General features: G+C 51.9%; 2 protein-coding genes across 2 annotated transcripts in view; one reads left to right on the top strand and one right to left on the bottom strand.

The window, feature by feature from the left end:
* Nucleotides 1-12,349, bottom strand: part of LOC134752000 (zinc finger protein 596-like) — a 228,805-nt gene that overhangs the window by 99,878 nt on the left and 116,578 nt on the right. The window lies entirely within an intron of this gene.
* The window catches only part of LOC134752523 (leucine-rich repeat serine/threonine-protein kinase 1), a 104,894-nt gene that overhangs the window by 84,373 nt on the left and 8,172 nt on the right, over nucleotides 1-12,349 (top strand). The window contains exons 44-52 of the mRNA XM_063688217.1: nucleotides 1-131; nucleotides 1,912-2,014; nucleotides 3,285-3,394; nucleotides 4,034-4,156; nucleotides 4,491-4,677; nucleotides 4,996-5,109; nucleotides 5,858-5,948; nucleotides 6,965-7,093; nucleotides 11,181-11,309. The exon at nucleotides 1-131 is cut by the window's left edge and continues 10 nt beyond it. Coding sequence (XP_063544287.1) covers nucleotides 1-131; nucleotides 1,912-2,014; nucleotides 3,285-3,394; nucleotides 4,034-4,156; nucleotides 4,491-4,677; nucleotides 4,996-5,109; nucleotides 5,858-5,948; nucleotides 6,965-7,093; nucleotides 11,181-11,309 — 1,117 coding nt within the window. The remainder of the gene's footprint in view (nucleotides 132-1,911; nucleotides 2,015-3,284; nucleotides 3,395-4,033; nucleotides 4,157-4,490; nucleotides 4,678-4,995; nucleotides 5,110-5,857; nucleotides 5,949-6,964; nucleotides 7,094-11,180; nucleotides 11,310-12,349) is intronic.

The raw sequence follows: 12,349 nt of genomic DNA, 5'->3' as shown, positions 1-12,349 counted from the left end.
ACAGCATCCTGCGCGCGTACGGCGGCACGGGGGCGCACGTGGGCGCACGCGCCGGGCGCGCGCTGGCGCTGCAGCTCGCGCGCGCTCTGGAGTATCTGCACGCGCAGCGCGTGCTGTATAGAGACCTCAAGGTATGTTGGATATTAGGACTCGTCTGGTAACAGCTTTCCGCAAATTAGAAACGAATTTCCTAATCCCAGTTTATTTTATTTAATAGTTCATTTTTGCTTTTGGGAAAAACCCTATCGGCCGGGCTAGCACATGTTTGACGCGACAGTATCTCGCGGCGCGATAGACTACCCGTCCCTCTTTTATTAACATAGTTATAAAAAGACGGGAAGTCTATCTCGCCGCGAGATACTGTCGCACCAATTATGTCCTAAACCTACAGGTTACATCAATATTTCGTTTAATATTCTATTACAAATATCTCGAATTCAAATCTATATAATCTAGACTGTTTCATATCACATGCCTAAACGTGAACGGACAAGTTAGTTCATTATAATCATAATCATTTATTTGAGTTCAGACAACAATGGTCCACAATGATACAAATTAAACATTACAATTAAAATTAAATTAAAATACGTTATAAATAAAATTAAAATTAAATTAAATTAAAATTACATAAAATCATTGATTGATAAGTAGATTGACTGCAAAAAATGTTACAAATTTTAATAAAAAACCGCGGCCCTGAATTTGTTAGCCGAACCACGTTATAACTAACGCGTCATGTCACTCATCATCAGTGTTGTGTCTATTATTATTGTAAAATGTCAACTTTTAACTACCAACGTTACCGCATACGAATAAACCGTACACAGGGGCGTAGCTAGAGGATATGGCGCCCGGGGCAGTCACCAAATTTGCGCCCCCTGACGACTGACAAAAGTTCACTACCCATAAATCCATACTAATATTATAAATGCGAAAGTCTGTCTGTCTGTCTGTCTATCTGTGTGTTCCATCTTCAAGCTTAAACCGCTGAATCGATTTAGATGAAATTTGGCATAGAGATAAGTTGAGTCCCTGAGAAGGAAGTTTTAATCCCGAAAATCGTCCCTTAAGAAAGTAAAAAGCGGGGTGGAATTGAGATAATTAATAAAGTGCCTGCTAATTTGTGTGCATAATATGCTTAAATTGAATTATTGCTATGAGAATTTTTCCAGGCGCTATACTTACTTTAGCTACTGTTACTAAGTCCACGCAGACGAAGTCGCGGACAAAATCTAGTAATAAATAAATAAATATTTGGGGACAATCTTAAACAGATCGACCTAGCTCCAAATTAAGCAAAGCTTGTACTATGGGTACTAAACGACGATATACATACGTATATACATAAATACATACTTATAAAGAAAACACCCATAACTCGGGAACAAGATTGTGTGTTTATCACACAAATTAATGCCCTTACCGGGATTTGAACCCGGGACAAATCGGCTTCATAGACAGGGTCACCGTCAACGCAAGCTCCTGATGACACTCCTCGGTACGGAGTGAAACATGTCGAGCGTTTTACGACTTAAAATACGCGAGTGTCCCGTTATTCATATATTTAATAGTCAGGGTCACTACACACTAGGCCAGACCGGTCGTCAAGTAATAATATGAACCATAAAATTATTGAAATATTATGTTAATGTGATATTTGTATGTGCGCCTATTTTAAGAGGCCATAGTACTGGCAGTAGATGGAACCCTGTCAAATTTGTATTTGTATAGCAACGGTTCCAGAATTGTTTGTTTACTTTTAGATACGTCAGTCGGTCAATAACAGCCCTCATGTAAAGTCTGAATAAATATCGAGTATTCACTTTCTTGGTTTCACTGTGTTATAGATCTCTGCTAAATAGTGATAGGTTTATCCCCCACAAAAATAAGTGTAATGTTTTTGTGCAGTCTGAGAACGTGTTGGTGTGGGAGATGCCTAATGTAGCAACAGCAGTGGCTGCTGAACTCAGCCCGGCGCCCATCCCTGTGCAAGTCAAACTGGGAGATTATGGTAAGCTGTATACATCTTCATCTTCCTCGCGTTGTCCCGGCATTTTGCCACGGCTACATGGGAGCCTGGGGTCCGCTTGGCAACTAATCCCAAGAATTGGCGTAGGCACTAGTTTTTACGAAAGCGACTGCCATCTGACCGTCCAACCCAGGGGGCAAACTAGGCCTTGTCGGGATTAGTCCGGTTTCCTCACGATGTTTTCCTTCACCGAAAAGCGACTGGTAAATATCAAATGATATTTCGTACATAAGTTCCGAAAAACTCATTGGTACGAGCCGGGGTTTGAACCCGCGACCTCCGGATTGCAAGTCGCACGCTCTTACCGCTAGGCCACCAGCGCTCTTATGGTAAGCTGTATACGATGCTACCAATTATAACACATTCTTAAAACTAGTTAATCGACACTATTTTGGCCCATCCCATGGAGACTATATAAAGGAACTCTATGTATGAAAAGTGTCCATCAAAAAACAGTGATTAGGCGGCGCCACCATGCACCGAAATACTACCAAAAATAACCTACGTAATTTGGTCGGGTTATATGTTGCCTTATATGGTTCATGTTATACTCATGTCCCAGAACCTAACTAGCGCCACCGGAGAGATTAGGAACTATTATTTAAAGCTGAAAGCGGTCACTTTTGCAACAATTCTGACATAAGAGATTGGCATCCTTTCTATACCATCCATACTTAGTATGCAATAATTTTCATTTATTTATTAAAAACATACTATTTTTATCGTTCTTGTTGCGAGCGCGACTTTTTATTTAACTATATAAAATATTCCTAGCAGTAGCTAAACGCAGCCGTCGGGCTCGGTTAGTATGCGGAGGCTTTTTTAAAGCACCAATAAGACCGCTCCACATAATTTGTATCGCGGCCAATTAGAGGCACCTAAATTTGTGCCATTCTCCACTAAAAGGGTACTTATTGTCGGTTGTCAATAAGGCGCTATTTCCATATAGCTTCAATTTGAAATCAACCTTATCGACAAGCGACAATGTGGTACCTTTTAGTTGAAAACGTCACATTTAAATAACCTTTTTACTGTTCAATTTTGCTAGATCACTCTTTCATCAGCCTCCTTAACATAAACACAACTTCTACACTTTTTAACCGTTTTTTCAACTGTACCTTTGTAACCAGTATTGAAGATTATATCAGTTCATTTCAAATCGAAGTCTTTTTATTTGAGTCGTCGAGATCTGCACGGCGGCTACATTCTCTTTATAAGTAATCATATGATAGTAATAATTGTTTGGGTGTAGGTATAAGCCGGCTCGCACCCCCATCGGGCACGAAGGGCTTCGGCGGCACGGAGGGCTTCATGGCGCCCGAGATCATGCGCTACAATGGCGAGCAAGAATACAACGAGAAGGTAAAACCAAGCACGGAGTTCAATAATTATTCACCTCAATTGTTGACCTTCTTTTGGGTTTATTTTGGGTCCTCTTTTGGGATTGAGTTCAGTGGTATAAGGTTTTAAATGTATAATGCTATTGCTAATGTCTCTTTTCTGTGTACAAGGTCTTTTTTACCATGCTGATTATCATCACCATCATCATCATGGTGATTATGATTAAATTATCGGTGTACCAAGTACTCTTTATCGTTTTTACACTGTAAAACAATAGCTATTTATGCAACAAGTGCGGAAAGTGTATGACTTCTGACGAGTGGAATTTTATTCACGAGCGAGCAAAGCGAGCGAGTGTATAAATGAATACGAGTCGGAAATCATCTTTACGCACGTGTATCATACAATGTTTTACTATGCATTGTGCGAGTAAATAAAAAAAACATATAAAGGCAAATTAAACAATTGAAAACAAAAAGCACTAGTGCGGAAATCTGCTCTTTTCCGCACTAGTGCGAGAAAGTAGCACCATATGTACTGTAAAAAAAAATGAAAACAAAAAGCACTAGTGCGGAAAAGTAGTACTTTCCGCATGATATGGCTCTGTAGGAAACGCACTTTTCGAGCACATGTATTGTAAAGTGTATTCTGTCTACTCAGGTGGATTGCTTCTCGTTCGGCATGCTCCTGTACGAGATCGTGACGCTGCGGCAGCCGTTCGAAGGTCACGAGGCCGTGAAAGAAGCTATCCTAGATGGCGCGCGGCCCTCGTTGACGCCGAGGGTAAGTTGTAGTTGAGCTCAATTCTAAACGGAAAATCTCAGTATTTTAATATGACTGGAAACGATTATTATAAAAAATACAGTCGGTAATGTTAATAAAAACAAGAACAGCCTGTCAATAATATCGACGATACGTTTAATGCTGTGACTTTTATTTTTATTTTTAATCTGATGTCGGCACTCGTAACTAATAACTAAATGTATCCTGGTCACGGCACCAAATTGTAAAAGTGGCTAATTTAGTTTTTAAAATATGATCGAGGAATAGCATACACATTTCGGCATTGTCTTATTGATCGATCGATCAATCGATAAGATCTAATTGAATCAATCAGGATCTGCAATATCCCTGCAACATCCTGGAAACGATGCGCCGCTGCTGGCGCGGCGCGCCCGAGCTGCGCCCCTCCGCGGCCGCGCTGGTGTCCGCGGCGGCCGCGCCGGAGTTCACCGCCTTGCTCGACGCGGCCGCCGCCAGCGTCTCGCTCGCCGCCACCGCGGTGGCCTTACGACATGTCACAGGTGACTACACTCACAGAATTAATAATACTACTACCGTACTTAAAGGACACTTCCTACAGAACCGAACTTTGACAGCCTGCTAATCATGCTATCCCTTTCTAATGTATAGAATAGCACTATCCCTTTCGACAATTTAGGGTTGTCAAAATTCAAGTCGTATCTTATGGTCGTGCACGCAAACTTGACGTCAAGTTGTGCCAACTAACAATTGCTCGGAGCAATGCTGAGCCGAACGGAGCCGAGAAAGCCTGAAAGGAGGAGTGTCCCCTCACTGCTACACACACAAAAGGCTTATTTTAACAAGTAGATATTTTGCAGACGATGGAGCCCCCGGGTGGGAGGTGTGGTGCGGCGGGGAACCTGAGAGATTACACACTTTACTGTGCACGGAACATCACATCACGCAGCAACACGCCATTCGAGTGCCGCCAGGTTAGTCATTTACATTTTCCGTCAAGCCAGTAGGAAAAACTACTTTTTACACTACGTCGGTGGCAAACAAGCATACGGCCCGCCTGATGGTAAGCAGTCAGCGTAGCATATCTCACTGACAGATGCTAAAATTACAGCGCGATTGCCGCACTTAGTACTAGGAATGTAAATCGGTTTTTAATTTAATGGAAAAACCGGTTAGAGTTAGACCAAGATGATTTTGACAGCACACGCAGTGCCAGTGTCATTTATACGTTATACCTCATAATTTCATAATGAACTCCTAGGCCACCCCGCCACGGCGGAACCCAGGGGCGTAGCTAGAGGATATGGCGCCCGGGGCAGTAACCAAATTTGCCCCCCCTGACGACTGAAAGTTTCCCTGCTGCTGCCTTTTGCCCATTTTGGCGCCCCCCCTTGGATGGCGCCCGGGGCACTTGCTTCCCCTGCCCCGCCCTAGTTACGCCACTGGCGGAACCCGTCCCAATTTCTCGACTATATGCCATCTTAGTAAGACTAGGCGTCTTTGACCAACTCTGCCAAGGGCTGCGCGCTTTTGCACCTCCTATACGAATTACTTACTTATTCCTTTTTTAATTTATATATAGTAGTGTGACTACTTAAAAAACACAAATCAAAATATTTAATAAAATAATTTGATTTGTTCCCAAACTTGTTTACTGCAAACTTGTTTGACGGGCTGTATTATGGTAGTGGATAAACCAAACGTTATTTTAATTGTTAGCAGACGGCGATGTGGCGGTGACGGTGACCGCGCTGTGCCGCGTCGGCGCCGCCGTGTGGGCCGGCGACAGCACCGGCCGGGTTACCGTTTACTCGTGAGTATATACAGGGTGAGGGATAGCGGCATCGGGGTCGTGCGCGTTAGAGGGTCCGCCATCTTGTCGCCTGAATCGGAAACAAAAATCAATAGTAGATTGTTAACCAAGGGATGAAAGGCACTCATTTCTGCCGAGGTATTTTGGTGCTCGAACGCACTTTTCATTTCGAATACGAGGAAAATAAAATTCATGTGTTTTTTTTTAAACATGACCAACTATAGGTACATTTTTATAGTATTTGTTAAGGGTACTTTCAGTTAACAATTTAGGTAGAAGTATCGTTATTTATGGAATGGAGAGTCAAATCTCAGAATGAAAATTGTTGTCAACAAATCTATTTAAACTCGGATTTCAACGATTTCAATTGCTTATCGTAAAAAAATAAAAAATAATCGTACTTCGGACCAGGGATGTTGACTTTTTGACATCCGCGGATGCGGATGCGGATTTTAAAGGCTCACATCAGCGGATGCGGATGCGGATGCCGAGATTAGGCACACAAAAAACGTCAAATATTACTCTTTAGTAATTTTTATTTAAAAAAAACGAAACTTATTATTTAAACAAGAATATAGGTGTCCCACTATCGCATTACTATACTAAAGTCAAAATAAAACAAACTTTTCACTTCTTGTCGCTGTCCGCCATAGGCTAAAGTGCTCGATCGACGAATCACAAAAACGAAACGAGATTCCTATTGGCTATTAATGACGAAATGACCTAGCACTTACGCCGCCGCTAAGACGTTCCTGTACCTACCTGTTCCACATCCGCATCCGCAATAAGCTCCGCATCGATTTTATGCGGATGCGGATGTTGAAAATAATGCGGAAGTTCCGCGGTTACGGATGCGGATGCGAATATTCGCAACATCCCTGCTTCGAACGTAAAATACTCTAGTGCAGACACGTACCATTTTCTGCACACCTTTTAGAACAACAATGACCCTTTTTCAGAGCATGAGTAATGAAAATTGTATTTGCTGTGATATCGTGTATTGTGTTGTGTGTGAGGTCATCGAGCTGCGCCGTGCTGTGGACGGGCGCGGTGCAGGAGTCGGTGGGCGGTGGCCCCAGTGCCGTGGCGGCGCTGCAGCCGCTGCCGCAGCTGCGCAGGGTGGCGCTGGCGCTGCAGTGCGGCAGGTACTAGTACTACATACACATCGAGCTGCGCCGTGCTGTGGACGGGCGCGGTGCAGGAGTCGGTGGGCGGCGGCCCCAGTGCCGTGGCGGCGCTGCAGCCGCTGCCGCAGCTGCGCAGGGTGGCGCTGGCGCTGCAGTGCGGCAGGTACTAGTACTACATACACATCGAGCTGCGCCGTGCTGTGGACGGGCGCGGTGCAGGAGTCGGTGGGCGGCGGCCCCAGTGCCGTGGCGGCGCTGCAGCCGCTGCCGCAGCTGCGCAGGGTGGCGCTGGCGCTGCAGTGCGGCAGGTACTAGTACTACATACACATCGAGCTGCGCCGTGCTGTGGACGGGCGCGGTGCAGGAGTCGGTGGGCGGCGGCCCCAGTGCCGTGGCGGCGCTGCAGCCGCTGCCGCAGCTGCGCAGGGTGGCGCTGGCGCTGCAGTGCGGCAGGTACTAGTACTACATACACATCGAGCTGCGCCGTGCTGTGGACGGGCGCGGTGCAGGAGTCGGTGGGCGGCGGCCCCAGTGCCGTGGCGGCGCTGCAGCCGCTGCCGCAGCTGCGCAGGGTGGCGCTGGCGCTGCAGTGCGGCAGGTACTAGTACTACATACACATCGAGCTGCGCCGTGCTGTGGACGGGCGCGGTGCAGGAGTCGGTGGGCGGCGGCCCCAGTGCCGTGGCGGCGCTGCAGCCGCTGCCGCAGCTGCGCAGGGTGGCGCTGGCGCTGCAGTGCGGCAGGTACTAGTACTACATACACATCGAGCTGCGCCGTGCTGTGGACGGGCGCGGTGCAGGAGTCGGTGGGCGGCGGCCCCAGTGCCGTGGCGGCGCTGCAGCCGCTGCCGCAGCTGCGCAGGGTGGCGCTGGCGCTGCAGTGCGGCAGGTACTAGTACTACATACACATCGAGCTGCGCCGTGCTGTGGACGGGCGCGGTGCAGGAGTCGGTGGGCGGCGGCCCCAGTGCCGTGGCGGCGCTGCAGCCGCTGCCGCAGCTGCGCAGGGTGGCGCTGGCGCTGCAGTGCGGCAGGTACTAGTACTACATACACATCGAGCTGCGCCGTGCTGTGGACGGGCGCGGTGCAGGAGTCGGTGGGCGGCGGCCCCAGTGCCGTGGCGGCGCTGCAGCCGCTGCCGCAGCTGCGCAGGGTGGCGCTGGCGCTGCAGTGCGGCAGGTACTAGTACTACATACACATCGAGCTGCGCCGTGCTGTGGACGGGCGCGGTGCAGGAGTCGGTGGGCGGTGGCCCCAGTGCCGTGGCGGCGCTGCAGCCGCTGCCGCAGCTGCGCAGGGTGGCGCTGGCGCTGCAGTGCGGCAGGTACTAGTACTACATACACATCGAGCTGCGCCGTGCTGTGGACGGGCGCGGTGCAGGAGTCGGTGGGCGGCGGCCCCAGTGCCGTGGCGGCGCTGCAGCCGCTGCCGCAGCTGCGCAGGGTGGCGCTGGCGCTGCAGTGCGGCAGGTACTAGTACTACATACACATCGAGCTGCGCCGTGCTGTGGACGGGCGCGGTGCAGGAGTCGGTGGGCGGCGGCCCCAGTGCCGTGGCGGCGCTGCAGCCGCTGCCGCAGCTGCGCAGGGTGGCGCTGGCGCTGCAGTGCGGCAGGTACTAGTACTACATACACATCGAGCTGCGCCGTGCTGTGGACGGGCGCGGTGCAGGAGTCGGTGGGCGGCGGCCCCAGTGCCGTGGCGGCGCTGCAGCCGCTGCCGCAGCTGCGCAGGGTGGCGCTGGCGCTGCAGTGCGGCAGGTACTAGTACTACATACACATCGAGCTGCGCCGTGCTGTGGACGGGCGCGGTGCAGGAGTCGGTGGGCGGCGGCCCCAGTGCCGTGGCGGCGCTGCAGCCGCTGCCGCAGCTGCGCAGGGTGGCGCTGGCGCTGCAGTGCGGCAGGTACTAGTACTACATACACATCGAGCTGCGCCGTGCTGTGGACGGGCGCGGTGCAGGAGTCGGTGGGCGGCGGCCCCAGTGCCGTGGCGGCGCTGCAGCCGCTGCCGCAGCTGCGCAGGGTGGCGCTGGCGCTGCAGTGCGGCAGGTACTAGTACTACATACACATCGAGCTGCGCCGTGCTGTGGACGGGCGCGGTGCAGGAGTCGGTGGGCGGCGGCCCCAGTGCCGTGGCGGCGCTGCAGCCGCTGCCGCAGCTGCGCAGGGTGGCGCTGGCGCTGCAGTGCGGCAGGTACTAGTACTACATACACATCGAGCTGCGCCGTGCTGTGGACGGGCGCGGTGCAGGAGTCGGTGGGCGGCGGCCCCAGTGCCGTGGCGGCGCTGCAGCCGCTGCCGCAGCTGCGCAGGGTGGCGCTGGCGCTGCAGTGCGGCAGGTACTAGTACTACATACACATCGAGCTGCGCCGTGCTGTGGACGGGCGCGGTGCAGGAGTCGGTGGGCGGTGGCCCCAGTGCCGTGGCGGCGCTGCAGCCGCTGCCGCAGCTGCGCAGGGTGGCGCTGGCGCTGCAGTGCGGCAGGTACTAGTACTACATACACATCGAGCTGCGCCGTGCTGTGGACGGGCGCGGTGCAGGAGTCGGTGGGCGGCGGCCCCAGTGCCGTGGCGGCGCTGCAGCCGCTGCCGCAGCTGCGCAGGGTGGCGCTGGCGCTGCAGTGCGGCAGGTACTAGTACTACATACACATCGAGCTGCGCCGTGCTGTGGACGGGCGCGGTGCAGGAGTCGGTGGGCGGCGGCCCCAGTGCCGTGGCGGCGCTGCAGCCGCTGCCGCAGCTGCGCAGGGTGGCGCTGGCGCTGCAGTGCGGCAGGTACTAGTACTACATACACATCGAGCTGCGCCGTGCTGTGGACGGGCGCGGTGCAGGAGTCGGTGGGCGGCGGCCCCAGTGCCGTGGCGGCGCTGCAGCCGCTGCCGCAGCTGCGCAGGGTGGCGCTGGCGCTGCAGTGCGGCAGGTACTAGTACTACATACACATCGAGCTGCGCCGTGCTGTGGACGGGCGCGGTGCAGGAGTCGGTGGGCGGCGGCCCCAGTGCCGTGGCGGCGCTGCAGCCGCTGCCGCAGCTGCGCAGGGTGGCGCTGGCGCTGCAGTGCGGCAGGTACTAGTACTACATACACATCGAGCTGCGCCGTGCTGTGGACGGGCGCGGTGCAGGAGTCGGTGGGCGGCGGCCCCAGTGCCGTGGCGGCGCTGCAGCCGCTGCCGCAGCTGCGCAGGGTGGCGCTGGCGCTGCAGTGCGGCAGGTACTAGTACTACATACACATCGAGCTGCGCCGTGCTGTGGACGGGCGCGGTGCAGGAGTCGGTGGGCGGCGGCCCCAGTGCCGTGGCGGCGCTGCAGCCGCTGCCGCAGCTGCGCAGGGTGGCGCTGGCGCTGCAGTGCGGCAGGTACTAGTACTACACATCGCCTCTACTTCCCATTCATATGGGGCATTTTCTATGAAAAGGGACCTTATTTTCGATGGCGGTTACGCTGCACAGCGCCGCGCGGCATTGTATTTATATCGGAGCATCGTTAATAACGGCGTAAGCGCCATCGACAATAAGGTCCTTTTTATAGAAAATACTACAAATACTACATATAGACTACTAGCTTTTGCCCGCGACTTCGTCTGCGTGGAGTTAGTCATTTGGGTAGCTTATTATTTATCCAATCTGCTCTTTATCGATTCCCCATACAAACTTCCACCCCCCCCCCCTTTTCACCCCCTTAAAGGATGACTTCTGGGATAAAAAGAATGAAATTCGAAAACGAAATTTCAACTAAATCGGTTCAGCCGTTTAACCGATTTAATTTAAATTTGGTACAGACATCGTTTGAGTCCCGGGGAAGGACATAGGGTAGTTTTTGTCCCAGAAGTCATCCTTTAAGGGGATGAAAAGGGGGGGTTTAAGTTTGTATGGAGAATCGATAAAAAGTAGATTGGATAAAAAATAAGCTACCCAAATTTCTAACACCACACAGACGAAGTCGCGGGCAAAAGCTAGTGTTAGCTAAAATCGAGAACAAGACGGACACTAACGAGTTATTTCTATTTATTATTAATGAATCTGAAAAGGCTTCTTTATATTTTTATTAGTCCTTGAATATCTAGAACTACGAAAATTGGGCAATAACGCTGATACCGATTGAATTGCAGGTTATTCCTCGTCCGCTCGGAGCGGGAGGTAGCGGAGACGGACGCGGAAGCGGAGGGCGGATTTGTGCTCACTGAGTTGGGCACCGCTAGTGAGTTGTGCTGTCTCGCCGCCGTACCTTCACCACAAGGGTGAGTTTAGTATAAAACTTGCAGGTTATTCCTCGCTCGGAGGGGGTAGCGGAGGCGGACGCGGAAGCGGATGGCGGACTTGTGCTCACTGACTTGGGCACCGCTAGTGAGTTGTGCTGTCTCGCCGCCGTACCTTCACCACAAGGGTGAGTTTAGTATAAAACTTGCAGGTTATTCCTCGCTCGGAGGGGGTAGCGGAGGCGGACGCGGAAGCGGAGGGCTGATTTGTGCTCACTGACTTGGGCCCCGCTAGTGAGTTGTGCTGTCTCGCCGCCGTACCTTCACCACAAGGGTGAGTTTAGTATAAAACTTGCAGGTTATTCCTCGCTCGGAGGGGGTAGCGGAGGCGGACGCGGAAGCGGAGGGCTGATTTGTGCTCACTGACTTGGGCACCGCTAGTGAGTTTTGCTGTCTCGCCGCCGTACCTTCACCACAAGGGTGAGTTTAGTATAAAACTTGCAGGTTATTCCTCGCTCGGAGGGGGTAGCGGAGGCGGACGCGGAAGCGGATTGCGGACTTGTGCTCACTGACTTGGGCACCGCTAGTGAGTTGTGCTGTCTCGCCGCCGTACCTTCACCACAAGGGTGAGTTTAGTATAAAACTTGCAGGTTATTCCTCGCTCGGAGGGGGTAGCGGAGGCGGACGCGGAAGCGGAGGGCTGATTTGTGCTCACTGACTTGGGCACCGCTAGTGAGTTTTGCTGTCTCGCCGCCGTACTTTCACCACAAGGGTGAGTTTAGTATAAAACTTGCAGGTTATTCCTCGCTCGGAGGGGGTAGCGGAGGCGGACGCGGAAGCGGATTGCGGACTTGTGCTCACTGACTTGGGCACCGCTAGTGAGTTGTGCTGTCTCGCCGCCGTACCTTCACCACAAGGGTGAGTTTAGTATAAAACTTGCAGGTTATTCCTCGCTCGGAGGGGTAGCGGAGGCGGACGCGGAAGCGGAAGGCGGGTTCGTGCTCACTGATTTGAGCACCGCTAGTGAGTTTTAATGGTAGTATACTGTATTAATGGTTTCGCTATCTCGATTTGACTAATTT

The sequence above is a fragment of the Cydia strobilella genome, chromosome 24 (assembly GCF_947568885.1).
Source record: "Cydia strobilella chromosome 24, ilCydStro3.1, whole genome shotgun sequence".
Taxonomy (NCBI): Eukaryota; Metazoa; Arthropoda; class Insecta; order Lepidoptera; family Tortricidae; genus Cydia; species Cydia strobilella.
Note: the sequence above shows the minus strand (reverse complement) of the source record. Positions and strands in the feature narration are given on the sequence as shown.